Source organism: Vulpes vulpes, chromosome 14 (assembly GCF_048418805.1).
Source record: "Vulpes vulpes isolate BD-2025 chromosome 14, VulVul3, whole genome shotgun sequence".
Taxonomy (NCBI): domain Eukaryota; kingdom Metazoa; phylum Chordata; class Mammalia; order Carnivora; family Canidae; genus Vulpes; species Vulpes vulpes.
Window position 1 is genome coordinate 56,110,531 of NC_132793.1, and position 18,988 is coordinate 56,129,518.

At 37.2% G+C, this 18,988-nt stretch overlaps 1 protein-coding gene across 18 annotated transcripts in view; it reads right to left on the reverse strand.

The window, feature by feature from the left end:
* PAM (peptidylglycine alpha-amidating monooxygenase) overlaps positions 1 to 18,988 on the reverse strand; it is a 274,294-nt gene that overhangs the window by 59,637 nt on the left and 195,669 nt on the right. For all 18 annotated transcript variants that reach the window (XM_072736674.1, XM_072736682.1, XM_072736681.1 and 15 more), the window contains 5 exons: positions 5,758 to 5,806; positions 4,362 to 4,429; positions 3,233 to 3,313; positions 2,863 to 2,939; positions 2,436 to 2,539 (listed from right to left, as the gene is read on the reverse strand). In XM_072736674.1, the coding sequence (XP_072592775.1) occupies positions 2,436 to 2,539; positions 2,863 to 2,939; positions 3,233 to 3,313; positions 4,362 to 4,429; positions 5,758 to 5,806 (379 nt within the window). The remainder of the gene's footprint in view (positions 1 to 2,435; positions 2,540 to 2,862; positions 2,940 to 3,232; positions 3,314 to 4,361; positions 4,430 to 5,757; positions 5,807 to 18,988) is intronic.

Here is an 18,988-nt window from a genome sequence, read left to right on the forward strand (position 1 = left end):
CCTTAGTGTGACAATTCTTATTCATATTTAAATTTTACTCAAACCTGTCTTATTAGTTGATCATTCCACTGGGGGGAAAAATGCAACTGTGGTAGAAATTAAATATTCAGAAATGGACTCGTTCAATAACTTCCCGTGATTTCTTTCTGTTTCATTCATATTTCAAAAAGGCATTCCCTATAGCTCACATGAGATTTACAGAAAGGGACTGGTACAGTCGTTTTAAGGTTATTTTAAAGCAAAATGCACATTTTTTAAAAGACTGAATTATTCTGGACTTCCTGAAACTGAAAGAGGCTTCCAGAGATTATTTTGGCCTCTCATCACAGCATTCTAAAAAGTCACTAATTTCTATGTTTGATACTGCTTCACAGAGGATACTCAAAGGATACAATTCAGTCAGAGTTACAAGCCCTTCCAAATTGTTAGGGGACTTTTAAACAAAAATTCAACTTATTCCACACTTGAACTTGTACACTAATAGTAGGATTTTTTCCCCCTACTTTGTTTACCTATTTCAAAGATTAATAAAATAACCAATGCACTTACCAGAAAGGGAGACAGAACATGAGAGACTCCTAACTCTGGGAAACGAACTGGGGGTGGGGGGGTGGAAGGGGAGATGGGCGGGGGGTGGGGGTGACTGGGTGACGGGCACTGGGGGGGGGGCACTTGATGGGATGCTCACTGGGGGTTATTCTATATGTTGGCAAATTGAACACCAATTAAAAATAAATTTATATATAAAAAAATAACCAATGCACTTAAGGAAAGTTTAGGAGGGTCTACACTAACATAGAATGGAAAACAGCTAATCAGTACCCTGTGACTCATGTATTTAAAGGCTGGTAAGGGGGCATGTTGCTGGCTCAATCAGTGAAGCATGCCACTCGACCTCAGGGTTGTGAGTGTGAGCCTGATGTTGGGTGAAGAGAGCACTTTAAAATAAAATGTTTAAAATTATAATAATAATTATAATAATAATACTAATAAGTGAATGGTAAGAAGTGAATGTCTGACTCCTTCAAATCTGATTTTGTCTATCTTGTCCTATCTTGTCAAGCTTTTCCTTACAGTTACCATTCATGTAACTCTATAATTGTATTGTTTTCCTCAAGTCTCTTCCCTCACTGACAAACTTTATCCAAAGGCAAAACTCTCAGAAGCTTCTTGTTTAATAGAACTTGATAATTTTTTGTTTATTCTATCTTTAGACTTAAAATTGATGTTTATTAATATAAAAACCCTTTAGAGTGACATAAAAAAAAATCCTATTCTGCTGTCTCAAATGCCTTTTTTCTCTTTTACTTGCTTCAGCATCTTTTCCCTTTCCCCTGACAACCAACAGCTAGTGTTGTCATCCTAAGAATCATCCTTATAATCTAATGCCTATTTTCAGATGCCAACTTTCTGTAACTTCTCTTTGATCAAAGATAAATAGTTTAGGACTCCAGCTTCCAGGTCGCATCAGTAAATATTTTATAACCTAGTTTAACATGGAAAGAAGGCTTCTTGTTCTCTTTTGAGAAAAAATAAATAAATAAAAACACATGATAAGAGACTTTATCTTTCAGATAATGTCAGAATTAGGCAAACCTTTTTAATTTAGGCAAATCTTTACTGAGAGTTCAGAGTACTTTGAAAATTTTACTTAGTGTTATAAAATACGCTTATTTAAAGGAGGCTCAGTATTTTAAAAATTACTTAATGTCCAGTGTTTTCTTTTGGAAAAGTGCTGAATATTATCATTCTCATTTGGTAGACCAGACAACTGGAAAACAATGAATACATGGATGTTTTAACAGGCAGAAAAAAAAAATCACAGTTCTGAGTAATTAATGGACACCACTGGGATCCCTGGGTGGCACAGCGGTTTGGCGCCTGCCTTTGGCCCAGGGCGCAATCCTGGAGACCCGGGATCGAATCCCACGTCGGGCTCCCGGTGCATGGAGCCTGCTTCTCCCTCTGCCTGTGTCTCTGCCTCTCTCTCTCTCTCTCTCTCTCTCTCTCTGTGACTAAATAAATAAATAAATAAATAAATGGACACCACTAAATGTGGATTAAATATCTGCCTAAATTTGAACTAGGGCAAAAGGACATTCGAAAAAAGAATTCATAATCAATTATATTTTTCTTTATTAAATGAGCCTGAGGAAGTAATATACACTCTTGTGGGATCTACAATATATTCAAGTGTGATATGGAAGGTTTTGAATAAACAGGAGGAAAGGAAGCATAAAAAAAAATAAACACATGTTCCAGAGTTTATAATAATAATCATTCAGTTCTAAAGTGGGAAAATGTGATATACAATTTATTATAATTGCTCATGATGGTAAAAAAAAGTGCAATTCATTCACAAAGATAACTGTCTCCTTTAATAATGCCTTTCCCCAATAAAATATTTTTCAATAGTGGAATTTATAAAACCATACCCGATGTGCGTGGCTTCTGTCCTTCCTTCACCAGTGAACACACACCTTGCTGCCAGTATGTCTCCAAAACTAACATCGACTGGGTGTTCCACAGGGTAGAAAGCCTGCCAAGAAGATAAACACAATAATTCATTAAAATCACCAACAAAAACCCAGAACCATATGCTTTAATAATGCGAGGCTTGGCCCTCTCTGGGTAGAAATAAGGACACTACATATACAGACACACAATTTACCACCATATTTAGAAATGTTAAGAGAGACCATCAAGTTAGAAGTGGTAAAAAAAAAAAAAAAAAGGAGGACAGAGGTAGATTTAGAGATGCTAGGATTCTAGAGAGATTCACAAGGATTCTATGAAAATTTCTAAGATTTCTATCTGCTGATTAATATTTTTTGTCTCAAAATCAAACCAGTTTCTACAGACCTGTGGCAGCTGGGGGCTCTGGCGTCCAATCAATGCCCACTGTCCATTTCTTACCCTGTATCCACTTACTACCTTACCTGGAATGAACATAAATTATAATCATATAATGTCATAAAGTATTAGAAAAATAAAAGGCATTATTTGCTTTTTTTTTCCAAAATAAAATTTGAGTATTGTCAGAACCCCAAGTGCTAGGTATTTATTTTAATGAAAACAATATGAGAAAAAAAAATACAGAATTTCAAGGTATGATGCAAAATCTTCCATTGAAACAGATTTAAGGTCAAATATAATTCACATTTTACATTTATAGCATTAGCAAGCACAAAGGTAAATATTTATGATTTAAGCTGTAGTTTGAAGTTCTTACCTAAATGGTGAGTGTGAACTCTATAAGCAAAGACATGCATTGGATACTTTTTGTAATGGCATGAAATGTCGGAATTCACCACTGTTAGAAATAAAACACGGAGAAAAGGTCACTATCCAACTGGAAAATAACATTATTCTTGCCTAAAAGTATGTAATAGTTTATGCACAAGATGCTAGGCGTGGGGGTTTCCCTATAAAGTAAACATGCACTCAGGTATTCAGCAGGCATTAAGCGCTTATTACGTGCCAGCCAATTTACGAAGATGAGTTAACAACCTCCTGCCCTCCCATCTAATTTCTTTCATAAACAAAATGACGAGGGCCAAAACAAGATACTCTTGTCAGTGGAAATGTAGGCCTAATTTACTACTTTTATCATGAAATTTATGCAGTTGAAAAGGCTTAACAATTGCTTGCAAACACCTCAGATAACTCCATTGACGACTCCTGTTGAGAAAGAATCACTGCATATACTTCTCTTTCCTTTCAGTCTAAAACACTATAGCTCTTCGGTAAATAATGTCTTTGATAATAAGTGAACAGGAACAATGAGACCCTACTTGTCACTAACTTTACAAGATTCCCAGTAAAAACAAATGGGTAATATTTAACACAGCGTTTTCATCAGCTGAACATACAGACTGGTAAATAATATCATACTTATTACAATAGCTTTTTGTAAGTTTAGATGAATCAGCTATTATCATCTTCATTTTACAAATAGGGAATCAAGCTCAGTCTATCTAAGTTCTGTGACTGAGTTGGTCTTGGATTTTCTGATCTCTTGATTTTTGAACCGGATAGTCTCTGCAGTATGTTACGAGGTCTGTCTTTCGCATCTAAAGGGTGGGTGACTGGTTTATAAAATACCCAAGATTTTATTCTTTCATTTACATAACCTACTACCTCCCATGGGCCTCAATTATTAGCATCCCATTAAAAGAATGGATGATAATAAACTACTGGCTTGGAATAATAGAAAAATCTATTTAAAATCTAAGGATAATAAAAAATTGGTTTGGTTTTCAGGGATAGAGGTCATTTCAAAATTTTATAAAAAATATACTGTAAATCCATTCCTATAGGTTAAGTAATGAGATAATGGTTAAATATTAAAAGATAATTACCTTTCTCTCCCGGTGGAATAACAGTGTCAACAGACATCATAAGGTACATGCCAGCAATTAAAGGCTGTCTGCACAAAACAGTAACATTTATATCAACCATATGAACATCAAAACTACAGCCTTAGAAAAATAAGATATACTTCAATACACTGGTCTATAAACTATGATTCATGTGAAAATGAAAATAAGGAAAAAGAGCTAGAATAGATTTTTTTTTTAAAATAACATTTTCTTGGGCAAAATAGCTAAAAAAGACATTTTTATGGCATGGTGCATGTGGACGGCAGTCTCTGAATGGCTCCTGTGATGGCTAATCCTACATGTCAACGTGTTTAGGTGATAGAGCCCAGCTGTTTGGTCAAACACTGGCCTAGATATTGCTGTGAAGGTATTTTTTAGATCTGACCAACATTTAAATTACTGACTTCGAGTAAAGCGGACTACCACTCACCGTGTGGGTGGCTCTCATAAGGGAGAAGGCTGAGGTCCCAGGAAGAGGGGGAAATTAGGCCTGCAGACTGTGTTGGACTCAAGACTCCACACTGACTCCTGACACAATTTCCAGCCTGCCTTGCAGATCGAAGACTTGTCAGCCCCCACAGCTGTGTAAGCCAACTTCTTGAAGTAACTCTCTCTCTCTGTACGTATGTGTGTTTGTGTGTGTGTGTGTGTGTGTGTGTGTGTGTGTGTGTGTATTCATTCTACTGGTTCAGTTTCTCTGCAGAATTCTGGCTAATAAAGCTCTCAAGGATTCTCTAGCTCTGACATCCGTGCCCCTGTCTACTCCTCTTCTCTTGGGCCATGGTACCTGGACTTAGGGATGGTTATTTCCAACACATAGATTAAGGCAAAAGCAATTTGACCTTTTTTCCATAGGAGTCAGAGTATAAAGATTTGTGGCAACTCTTTTCTTTATCAGATTTCCACATTTTCCACAAACTTCTGGCATCAGGTGACAACAAGGCTGCGGATTCCATCTTGCATGCCCTCTCTTGCTTCCTCTTGCTGGCTGTGATGGGAACCAGATGCCATATTGTGCGCTGCCCTGGAGAGTCCACAGGGCACGGAATGATGGAGTCCTCCAGCCAACGGCCAACAAGGAGTCAACTGAACCTTGTCAATAGCTGTGTGAATGATCCTGGAAGTGGCTCCACACTAGTGGAGCCCCCAGAGAGATGGCTGCAACCCTGGCTGAGCCTTGGATTGCAGCCTTTATGTGAGACCGCCAGCCACAGCCTCTAGCTAATGCTTGTGCTCAGAGTATTTGTTGTTTTAAGCCACTAAGTTTAGGGTATTTGTTACACAGCAATAGACAATAAATAGGGTGGATTTCCCACTTATAAATTCTCAAAGATCTTCAAGTTGTCACTTAGCTATGGTAACTGGAAGTACTTACGGCAGGCGTGTGAGGTGTAAGGACACACCGGAACAGTCTTTGTGATTATCTGAAAACACAGACAAAATACACATCTTAAATATGAAAATGTGAAAAGCGGATTTCAGACTACTAAATTTTAAATGATTATTTAAATTCAGTATTTAAAAAAAAACCCAAAACTATGTTTCATAGTACTTTCATATTCACGAACATACTGAATCTCCAATGCATCATGACGGCAACAACTATCACTTCAAGCAGTATGTGGTTTTTTTCTGGACTCATCAAACTGACTGGTCATCTGCCTTCCTGCAGCCATACTAAGTGCTACCGGTCACAGCTCACAGAAGAAAGCTGTTGCTACTCCCTATGAATAATCTGCATGGTTGAAAGATCCAGAAAAGGCGATTAACTGAATGGTTTGTTTCATGCTGGCTCCAAACAACTAGCTTCTCTACTTTTCAAAAACAGAAGTCGTCATAGTTTGAGCTTTCAAGACATGACCATGTTTAGAGTTTGAAATGTCTTTGATGTATGTCCAGGGATCACCTTGTTTGGTTTCTGAACCTTGCCCATTCCCACCTTCTAAATAGAAACCTGATGCTAATTTTCACCCCAAATTCAACAGAAAGCCTGTGAGTATCTCTTTATTTTTGCCAAGGACACTTCAGAGACCTCTTACAAATCCTCTTCCTTTTACCTTCCCCAAGTAGAAAGAAGGTAAAAATTTAAATTACCCCTCCAAATTTTTATCTCTGTCGAACCTGCTGATCTGTGACCACAGAGATCATGAACAGTAACTCATGCTTACTCATTCCTTCCATTTCTGTGTATGCTAAATTCTTTCTACTTCACATTTTATTCTAAGTATTTATAAAACATATCTCAATTTTGAGTTTCCTTTAAATTTAAATAACTAGCATGTGTGTGCAAGATTGACAGATTTACACTCAATTAAAAAGTGAAGTGTGCTAATAAATAACAGCAGATGGAATGGTTTTAAGGAAATTTCTTTTCTTTCAGCTCTAATTCTTGCGAGGAAAACAAAGGTAGCTTCACACAGTGATGTATAGGAACAGGTAACCTACCAAACAAGATACGTGTTTTGATTTACCAGAGATAAAATTTAGAAAGTGTAACAAATCGTATTTAATACTTTGGCAACACAAAGGAAATTTCTGGGTATGATATTAAGCTTGATTTTAACAAAGATAGGACAGAAATAAATGCAATGATACACATTTTATATTTAATCAGGTTTCTTTGTTTTTGTCATTTTACAAAGGGATCTCTTTCCAAACTCCTAAATCAAATTCCAGTGTGGTGTTGTTTTCATAATAATTTCAGTAAGGTGTTTTTTGTTTTGTTTTGGTTTTTAATTTTAAGGGAGTTGGGGCCCCTGCGTGGCATAATCGGTTAAGTGTCTGACTCTTGGCCCCGCATCGGGCTCCTTGCTCAGTGAGGAGCCTGCTTCTCCCTCTTCCTGCCACTCCCCCTGACCTCAGGGTCAAGAGATCAAGGCCCGCCTCTGGCTCTGTGCTCAGTACTGGGTGGAGCCTACTTGAGATTCTCTCTCCCTCTGCCCTTCCTGCTTGTGCAAGCACACTCACTATCTCTGTCTAAAATAAATAGATCTTAAAAAAAATTTTTAAAATAAAATGAAATTTCAAAATGAGTTTTAAAGAGATGAGAAATAGTAGTAATAATAACAGGCTTATCTTAATTTTTGTCTACATTTTCAAATATAGAAAGGATAATTAAGTACTGTTTTTGTAATTTATCAAAAAATTATTTTTAAGAATGAGGTCTCCTAAGTGTACTGCATGAGATATAGTAAATATGCCCAGATTGTACTATTTTTGAAATGATTAGCCAATGAATTATATAAGTATCTACTGATCAAAAGTGAATGGTTGAAAGAACACCATTCATTCATGCCAAATGAATTCTAAACTCCAGAGACTGAGTGATTTTGCTTAGTCGATTTAGGAAACATTTCTCAAGTGTATAAAAAAAATCATATCTATCTTACAAGGTTGTTTTGAGAAATGGCAGCCATTCATTCAGCTAATATTTACTGAGCAACTGCTATCTCCAGACACTATTCCATACACTGGGAATACAGTGAAAGACAATAGTCAAGTTTCTTGCTCTCATGGCACTTTTTGCTCTAATGCAAATGGAGGGAGGAGAGATATGGAAAAACAAAACACTGAATATATAAACAAGATAATGTCACGCAGTAAACTCAACAGGCAATGTGACGGCGGGCCAGCCATTTTATCTACTGTGGACCCAGGAGGACGGAGCGGCTATGAGGCTAGAGATTGTGTACGCCATGCAGAGTGTGTGAAAAGCTTGGGTTTTATTCTCTGGGTGAAAGATGATTTTCATTGGATGGTTTTAAGCAAAGTGACAGGATCACATAAAGTGTTCACCTGGCACAGTACTTGGCACTTACAGATGACTAATTACTGACTGCTAGGCTTTGTAATCTTTGAATGTCACTACTAATACAGCAGGAGAGAGTTTTTTCCCCATACAACATCCATCCAAGCAAAAGGGCCAATGTGAAATGAGAATCGCTTTGGGGTTTCCATTACATCTTTGCGTTGAAGGAACCAAGTGAATCACATTTTGATATCCAACTGGGCTAATATTTGTAACCACGACTTTACAGAAATTAAATGGGAACAATTAATAAATCAATTAACACATTTCAGCAACTACTGAAGAAGTTTATCACTAAAGACGAACTGTCACCAAATTAAGAGCAGCAGGAATGCTACTAACAGTAACACGTCACCTATTGCCAGCGACATTACAGCGTCTTCCTATTAGATAATGTACTTCATTAGACTTGCCTAAATTGAGTGGCTTTCTACACAGACAAAAGCTCAAAACTAGGCCAAAAACTTATGTATGTTAGTAATATATCAAATTTTAATATGAAGACTTTTTTAATAACCACACCAAAGTTTTCTCCAAATTATATAATAGCATTGCTATGTAATTGTTGTATATGTGCTTCACTCTAGAGTTTTGACTTTTTTTTTAAATATTTTTTTTATTTATTCATGAGAGTCACAGAGAGAGAGAGAGAGAGAGAAAGGCAGAGGCATAGGCAGATGGCGAAGCAGGCTCCATGCAGAAAGCCCAATGTGGGACTCAATCCCAGGACTCCCGGGTCACGCCCCGAGCCAAAGGCAGATGCCCAACTGCTGAGCCACTTGGTGCCCCTAGAGTTTTAAAAGTGAGTCACAGTCGCACCACTCACTCCACTGGAAAGACAAGGATCTAAAGTAAAAATCACGCCTGTTTTATAAAACGCTAAAGAAATAAAAAATATATAGAATGGAAATTAGTTACAAGATCACTTAAAAACCACACTAGATCGAATTTCTGAGTCATTGCTGAAGGAATTTGTTTACATCAAATTCGTCTAGTCGATTTGATCCACAGAATCAGCAAGAAACGAGGCATTTCTAAAAACTATGCTGCGTGTGTGTGTGTGTGTGTGTGTGTATGCGGGTATGTGTGTAACCATGCAGATATTATACTTTAGGTTATGGACAACTTCAGATTATCATCATTACTTAATCATGGGGTGACAGAGTTATAATTCTGTGTGACTTTAAGAAATTCTATTACCTAGTAATAGGTAAGTACACATTTTAACAACTCAAGTTGAACAAAATTCTAGAATTTGTAAAAACAATACTTATAAAGCATATGTATAGACATCTTAGACATTATTAGAGTCAATTGCTTCATATATATTATTTCAAAGTCAAATTTTATTACTGTAAATGATTGTGACCCCTTGTGTGCAGTACAACTTTTCACAGTGTGACCTGAAGAGCACATATGCTCTTCACACACACACACACAGTGAGAAGCCCCAGGAGGAGGAAAATGATCTCCCTCAAGCAAGGTGGTCTGGGGCCTTGTAGGGCTCCTGGACCCGCTGATATTCCTACAGCTAGTAGGAGCTTTGGAGAGAAGCATGTTTCAGCCTAGTATCTGGTGTGAAGATTATGACCTTCTCACTCCCAATGTGATCCTTGCCACAGTGATGCATTATTATTTCCATAGTCTCTACTCTGATCTTGCTTCTGGTGAACTTGGAACTTTCTGCTAGTTTTGCATATTTTACCGATGATTTCCAGTGTGCTCTGACTTTGTCTGCCCTTCTATTGTAACACGGTGCTTCAGCCACAAGATGCGAAGCCTCCTAAGAATTAATTCATTTCAATTCACCAGGCTCTATATGAAATCTGTCTCTAACATGCATCGTCATAAAAACGGATGACAACTTAAAAGGTTCACTGTCATTAAAAATATACATCAATGCCTTTGCTAATATTTTACCATGTAAAACAAAAGAAAATGAAATTGGGGCTGAGATAGTGAAGAAGTATATAGAAAATGAACTCAGAATATAAAAATCATGCGCCAGCTGAAAAAGCTGGTCGGAAAGGCTGATTCTGTGACTAGAATGAAAGTAAACAGGAGAGAAGAGAGGCGAGGAAATAGATGGAAAGGTTAACACAGGGCAGAAGACCAGAGAAATGGAATTCCATAGCTTAAAAATAGATGGGAACAGTAATGAGTCAAATAACTAAAAAGGCCTGGAATTATGGGAGTGAATTTGTCTGAAAGGTAGAACAGGAAGCAGACTCTTTCCCCAATTTGTATTTCCATATAAATACTGTACATTTGTACAAGTAAATGTAGGATGTGTTGGGTGGAAAGTCTGAAATTAATCTGTGCATTTTAATCACACAGTTACTTGACCATAATGCCTTATAAGATCATTATCAGTTTCAGCTAGGTGCTTACTGAGTTCCTCTGCCTAAAATGAGTAGGATCTGGAAGGTCACCAATTCTAACACCTAAAATGAGTAGGATCTGGAAGGTTACCAATTCTAACACTGAGTAAATTAGTATTTGTGATCAATACGGATGCCACTAAGAAACCAAAGTCTACAAATGAAATAATCTATGTGAAGAATATAGCACTCTAAATGGAGCATAGTAAAAATCCAATACCTATCAGTTATTACTATTCTTTTTATTGGTAGATTCCAAAGTTTTTCAACATATGAATATTTTCTTTTAAGAAATATACTTTCAGTCATGGGTATGGAATTTCTTTAATCGAAGAAACTGGAACACCTAAATTTCTTCAGCCAGTAACACAGGGATAGAAGAAAAGGAGAGAGAACATGGGAATATTAAATGAGTAAAGAGATGGTGAAAAAAGGGAATCAGAATTGACATTGGCATTGGCATTTTAAAGATATCACACAAAATAGGGATACTCTCAAAGTGGGAATAGAAATGCTGATTCAGCAGGGTCTGTACCAGATAGATACACAACAGTCATTAGTGAAATACAGAAATACTAGTAAGTCGTAAGTACCACGGTCTGGCTAAAACAAAATTTTTAGATTGGGTACCACAGGACCGTGAAAAAGCTGATAAAGCATTGTTTTAGGGTCTCTCCACAACTTTTAATAATAAAGCTCCCCTCGATCAAACCCAAGACAATTTGCTTCTTTCTGCGGTCCAGACTAGAGGTCAGTTCAACAGATCCTACATTTGTAGAAAAGAGAGTGAGGCCTTTTTATCCTGATACTGAAATTGTTGTTTTAAATCTACATTTAGTTACTTATCCCGCACAACAGTCTTCATCCAAAAATCCTGACAGCTCTTCCTTCCAGCTAGCTTCATTTACCTTATTTTACTTTTCTTATTCCAAAGTAAATCATTCTCTTCTTCACTGGATTGTGCTATAGGTTCACTCTTTCTTCAAAGTTCACTGGTGAACACTTAACTCTTAGCTATTAATGTTCTGTACTCACTGAGGATTGAACCCAAGACATCCAGGTTAAAGAGATCTTTCGGGATGCCTGTTTTCTTTTAGTAAGACATCATTGTAGCCTAATGGATTTCAAGATAATGGCGATGAAACTTCATTCACTAGATAGGTATCAGATGACATGGCAAATGATTTCATTACATGTCATTATATTCCACTATAATGGCATCTGTATGAACTAGAAGCTTTTATAATGGTGAAGGCATTAACAGTGGAGAAATTAGGAGAATTATTTTTAGGAAGAGATACAAATCAAGAAAGTCGAATCATGTCTCAGAAGCACCTCACAGCATAGGACTGTAATGTAGTTCTGGAAGTTGAGTGGTAAGACTTCTACAGAGTAGTCCGATAACAGAAGAAACAAGTATTTCCAGACACTGGATGAGACTTGAAAATAGCATTCAATCAGAATCTAATCTTGAGCAAGATGAAAACTGGATGACCACTCCACAAGGGTCTCAAGCTTGCCTTTTTTTGAGAAATTGCTCTCCTCTGCTGAGGCAGAGATGTATAACCACAGCAAGGTACTTTATCAAATATACAGACTCAGAATTTCAGAATTGAAAGGAACCCTGAAGATGATGGAGTTCAATTCTTACTCTTTACAGATAGGGAAAAAAAGGCTACCGGGATTAAGAGCATTGGCCAAAGTAATTCAGCTAACTGGGACACACCTGGCTATCAAAACTAATGCTCCAATGTTAATATTCAGTAAACCTTACTTACTTGAAAGAAAAAAGAGTTCTATTTCTACAATACTTCCAAAGCACTTTATCTATGAAATACCCTAAAGCTAAGATAAAGGAATTAAGCAAGAAGGGATAAGTAACCAGTGGTACTTAAGGACCTCCACTTAAGCAGGAAGTTCATTTCTCTTAATGGGAGGTTGAATGCATGGGATATGAGGTTATCCATTCCAAACTATTTAGCTTGCTTTTCTAATAATAGCTTGTCCTTCCTGCTTGGATACATGGCTAAGCAGTAAAGTAACGATGTGGAATAATGCATGATAATAATCTATTAGATTGTAGGTCCTTAGAAGACTACTGGTCTCTCCTAATCTTTCCCTCTAGAGATAGCCTTCTACACTTCATGAGCTCATCTTGTCCTGGTTGTTTCCTGCTTCTATTTAAAAAAAAAAAAAAAAAAACAGGTTAACCATCGATCCTGGGGGAACCAACGTATTGTTATAAACTACATTCCATTAATTGGAAAAGTCCTTCCGAAAGACAGTCATAGAGTGAATTTCAATTCACTGCACTCTCCTAGGAAGGTAAAGGATACCCATTATCTCCTATTCCAACCACAGTTTTGGCTAAATGGATCCTTTCCTTATGGAAGCACTGACAAAGCATGCCTGGAACCATTGCCAGATCTTATAGAAAACAAAACAGAGAAATAACATGTTTAATGATAAAGACATATTCCACAAAAATCTGTAAGCTAGTAGTCAACTGCATCATAAGCTTCCGTGCCCTCGGAGTGTTCTGAACATAAGTTAAAGGCCACCTTCCCAACTTCCTGTCTTGAACCGATAAAAATGAATCAAGGAGACCACAGTACACACCAATAATTTCACAAAAATGCATGTACATAGATAGTGTAATGACTATTTGCCTATTAAGCTGGCTTGATCTTTACCTTATGGTTCTCTGCTCTAAATGAACAGTATTAAGTTAATGGGACAGATGAGGTTTTGCTGGGATTACATCACAGCTCCCTAGGTGACCAACAATGGGAGACTACTTGGGGATTCATTTCTAAAGTCAGGGAAATTTTCATGTAGTCAAAATTACTTGGAAAATCCCTTAGGAGAGTGGAGCGTGCAGTCTCTTAATAGATTCAACACAGCCAGTTTCCTTTGCCTTGGAACAGAGTGCTGTCAGTTTTGTCAGCTGCGCCACATTGTTAAAAAAAAAAAAAAAAGTTATTTCTATCCATTTGGACTGTGTGGTTATATAAAAAGGTTATTTCTGTACATTTGAGATGCTGCAGCAGAAGCACTGCACAGAAGCACAAAAGGCAAATAGGGAAGGGCAGAGGGAACGGCAGGCTGGGGTCTTCTTTTATGTTTGCTTTGGTTTTAATGAAGCTAAGAGACAGCTCCTTTATGTTGTGTGTGTGCGTGGGGGGGGGGGTACCACCTGATTATAAATACAGGTCTTTTTCTTTTAAGATTGATCAATTTAAAAGAGAGACAGAGAGAGGGACAGAGAGAGAGCACAGCAGGGGGAATAGCAGGGAGAGGGAAAAAGCAGGCTCCCCGCAGACCAGGGAAGCAGGGAGCCCAACCTGGGGTTGCATGCAGGCCCAGACCTGAGCGGAAGGCAGATGCTTAAGCGACTGAGTCACCCAGGTGCCCCATAAAGGCAGGTCTTCAAGTTACTTGACAGTACACAGTAAAAACACGACCCTCCAAATTAACCAGAAAATGCAGACCTGGGAGTTTTTGATTAGAGTTCCTTCCAAACAAAATTCGGGTCACCAAATTTCCCCTAGAAAATTCGTAGTTCCTTGAAATCAGCATCTCAGAGTATCAGGACTCTCCAGTTAATCTCCACTCAAAGAGCACTCACACCTTGAGCTGTCACGGCAAATGTGTGTCCGCTTAGCAAATATCACTGGAAGAGGGGCACCGCTAATGCAGACACAGCCTGCACAGAGGGTTTCCTGGAGGCTGTTGAAAGCTGGCTGAGCAGACAAGCTCCAGCGCTAAATAAACCAGCACTACAAAAAAAAAAAAAAATCTTCAAAAAGGAATTCCTTTTGAAGCTGTCACTGCGGCAAGTTAGCCTCTTTTGATTTTGTATTCACTGCTGTGGGACTAGAAATTACTAGCTTCCATTTGTCCTGTGGCAAGGAAGAGAAAATGCATTTATCCATCTTGCAAGAAGACGACTTTCACAAAGGATGGCCTGTTCTGTTCCCAAAAGAGATCAAATGGAAGGCAGGCAGGCCGGCTCACCAATGTGCTTTTATGATCACTCTGTGTGGAGGGTGTGACTAATGTGAGAGCACCTTCCTGTTTCCATCTTTCACGAATGCAAAAAAAAAAAAAAAAAAAACAAAAAACCAAAAAAACAAAAACAAACAAACAAAAAGAACCAGAACTAAACTACAGTAAAGTTTAGGATTTAAAAAATCCTTCCCTTAATTATGAACCGCTCCAGAATCATACTTCTAAGGAAGTAAAAGATACTCCCCCAGTCCTGAAGCTACAGCTAGCATCAGGAATTAAAACATATATATATACCCTTGTAAACACACCCAGATCAAGAGGCAAAACCTTCCATTTGTGTTCCACTCCTGAGGCATTAAGTTTTAAATCTTTACGTTATGGATATGCTCTATGTAAACATTTGTTTTGTCCTTCTGGAGTTGCCTTTTAGCTAAAAACAGGCACCTTTAACCAGCTGTCCACTAGCTTCATGGGCTTTGGTTGGACTATTTTAGATATCACACCTGGTTACTAAGAAATATTTTTTCCCCTTTCTCTCAGTGAAAGTCCTTCGACTTTTTCTATTTCTGTATCTCTATTTTTAATATATATTCATTTTAAAAATGATAATCTAAGTTTTCTTCTGCAGTCTCCCAGTAATTATTGTCTGTTCTCCCCACTGAGGGCTGAATGCACCTGCAAAAGCCTAGGAGCCATACAAAAAGTGTTAGGTAAATTAAATAATGGAATGAAAAGGGATTTTAATATTTGTAGTCAAAGATGCTGTTTTATATTTTTCTTTTTTAAAAGAATTTATTTATTTGAGAGAGAGAGAACATGAGTGTGTGTGTGGGGGGGGGGGGGTTAGGGGCAGAGGGATATGGAAAAGCAGGCTCCCCACTGAGTAGAGAGCTGGATGCAGGGCTCAATCCCAGGGATCATGACCTGAGCTGAAGGCAGACACTTAACTGATTGAACCACACAGGTGCCTCAAAGATACTGCTTTAAATTCAATTTGAAACATAAAGCTAAAAGTGTTTCTCACATAAAACTCTATTATGGATTTTAAATCATTTTGAGAGTATTTTTTATGTATGTAACCTTTCACTCCTTCTGGAATTCTCAACCCTTTTGTGCAACATGTTCTCCCCCTTTTATTTAACTTAAACCTTTACTGCTCACGAATGACACACAAAAAGAGGCAACACTAGCCTTCTTTGTTTTGAAATCAGGAAGTTTATATTCTGCAAAAGCAGTAATTTAACCGCAATATATGCCTTTGAAGCTCAATCTAAAATCAGTGTCTGCATTTTCCACTCAATTGTCTTCATCAACTTAAAATACTATTGTGTATTGTGCTCAGTTCTTCAATGAAAAAATTAATCTAAAGTATCTAATTTACATGTAATTATGCATGTATGTAGTCCGTGGTATTAATTAGGGAATACACTTTGAACATTATAGCTCATATATTTGATTTAGCATTAATTTTCAGTCATTCAGTATGTTTATGTTGTAATGTGAATAGAATAACATTTATAAAGCACCTTTGAGTTCAGAGGTACTATATAAGTGCTAAGTATCCCTCCCACATTAATGAAAAAAACACTGAAAGCCTTTGATGACTCAAGTTATCTCTCAAAATTCCTTCAGTCCTTAAGCAAGTCTTTTCAGTGTAAGATAAAGGGGGAGTGTAGAAGGAACTGTGGTTACTGACCAGATTTTATCCTCCTTTCAGTTATTTATAGGAGGTATACTATACTTGAGTCGGGGAAACAAGAATAAGAAATTCTTGCCCCAAAACATGGGGCTTGAGAAGTGTGGGGGGGAGAAATATTCCTACAATAAGAAAATCTCCTGACGGTTTTCAAAGACAGACAAAATGAGAATTAATATGTAATGAAAAGAAAGGGAGAGCAGGATGAAGGGTTTCCAAATTGGATGAAGAGGAGACTAATGTTCCTGTTGGCAGAAATAGGGGGTTAGTGGGGTCTCCTCTAGGCCCAGGGTAGGTTGGATTACATTCTTCTAATAGAATATTTTGTAAATATCACTAAATATTATAATTGAATCATTTTCATCAAATGCTTTTTTGATCATGGATTTATTTAGGGTCATCTTCCCCATTTTATAAGTAAGACGGTCAACTCCCATAAAAGAGAATTAAGAGCAAATGGGAAATGGAATATACAAATTCTTGCATAGCTCTTTAAGAACTTCTATCTTTTGCTGGAATTCCTAGAACATAGTAAACAAACATAAACATGCTACGGCAATGGAGGGAGTGAGGGACAGGGTGAGGGGTAGGAAACCAGCTGGAATATGGATGAAATATGAGAAAAATATCTTAGAGTGTGTCAACACCCTGAACTAGATGTCACTGAAACTTAATTGCATCTTTTAATTTTTATGTGAGCCGATGGCAAGTAACTTTATTCCTCCTCTTGATTTCTTTTGGTTAAAAAATGAAATGTTATCTGCTGTTAATTTAAAGGGAATTAATTAGTTGGGACTATGCAGTGTTACTAACTTCGAAAGAGGAGTTAATAATTACGAGTGATTACAAAAGCATGAGTTGCGAAGGAGTAAATGGAGGCAAAGTATAAGGTTTTCTTGAAAAACAACCAGAAAATAAATTTGAAATACGACAAACTAAATGGTATTAGGGAACGTTCTGTTTTCCTAAAAAAGACATCACTTAAGCTAAATATTATATTGTTCAATGTTAAATTGCTTTAAAAATACATTTTGGGGATAAGAAACATTCTGAATATATCCTTTAAAAAAGAAATAATGCCGCAGTGCTTTACAGGCCTTCTCGTAACCAAATGAATGAAAATGTAATTTCTGACACTTAATGGCCATATTTAGGTATTAAAATAAACAGGTGTCCCATGGAATGAATGAAATGAATAAGGATCATTAGTCTTCCATACTGAGGATGATTAACAAAGTTGCAATGCAGGAAGCTAGGGAAGCAGGGAGCTCACATTTATGTGAAGAGATTGGCGAGAGCAAAAAAAAAAAAAAAATATATATATATATATATATATATATATATATATATATATATATTGCAGGATAATAGGCTTCTTTTGGATCATTTGAGAGGTACTGAATAGACCTAAAATCATTCCCATGACTCACATCAAGCTGCTTGTGTATAATGAAGGGTACACAAGAACGTGAAGAACATCCGATTTCAATTCTTCTGAAATCAGTGGGATTATCAAGCAATCTGATTTAGATACATCCCTGCTTGATAAAGGGAAGTGGATTACTTCATCCATCAGGAAGAAAAGGCAAAAATGAGAAGAGGTAAACAACTCCGTCTTTATTCATATGTATTCTGTTGTGCACGAATGAGCTCATTCCTCTCGGTTGCTGGTGGTTCAAGGACTATTAGAAACCCTGACTCCATTATTTGTTTTATAGAGTCAAGACGTGAACTGTGGCTCATATACAAGTGAGAAATCCAACACAAATTAAATTTTTTTTTTTTTGGTTTTTAATAGCATTGGTCTAGTAGCTACATAACCTTAGGCAAATCACTTAACCTTTCTGAGCATCGATCCCCATTTCCGTAAAATGGAGGGGTTGGGCTAGATGAGCCCTTTAGGCCATTGCTCCTACTGCATCACCCTGAAGACTCCATCTCTGGCATTAAAAACAAGCACTTTAAAAACATGTTAGGACACAACACTTAAAGATTTATGGCTTTTACTCCCTTCTTCTCAGAAGAAAAGAAGGTGATGCTTTTCTTTTCAACAATCCTTCTCGGTCATATTTCCATCTCTTCTCTTTATCTGAAAAGGTCTAAGAAGCTACAGGATTTTAGGTAAGTGGAATGTGACCTGCGTGCCAATCATTTCTCTCTCAGAAACGGTCTCAAGGTCTCTGCCTTTCTCTCACTTCCTCGTCCCTGTCACTCTATACATTCCACTTAAAAATAAAAATGTAAAAAATAGGTGGGGGGGAATATAACTTATTTTTGCTCACCCTTCACATAGGTTCATCTAGATACAAAGAAGGAACATTTGCCCACCTATATATAGGGAGGAGGATATCCAGTAGTCATTTATGCATCGTAAGGGGCTTCTACTATTACACCCTTTTGAAATGCAAACACCAAATTTTGCGAAAAAGTTAAGAATAAACTCTTCATCCAATTTTTAAGTGAAATCAAGAAAGTGCTAGAATACCAGGCAGTAATTAAATGCATTTTTCTCTTTCAAAGCTCCTCCTTTCTTAAGAGAATTGAGATTTAATTATACTTATTTTGGTAAGTGCAAATTATTCTGCTCATGTCCCAAGCCCCAGGAGATGGCCCTGACACACCCGCAGTACTGGGGAAAAAAAATGCAGAAGTAACTTCAATTCTTACTAGGAAAATCTGAACCTTGATTTTTATTTTTTTTTTATTTTTA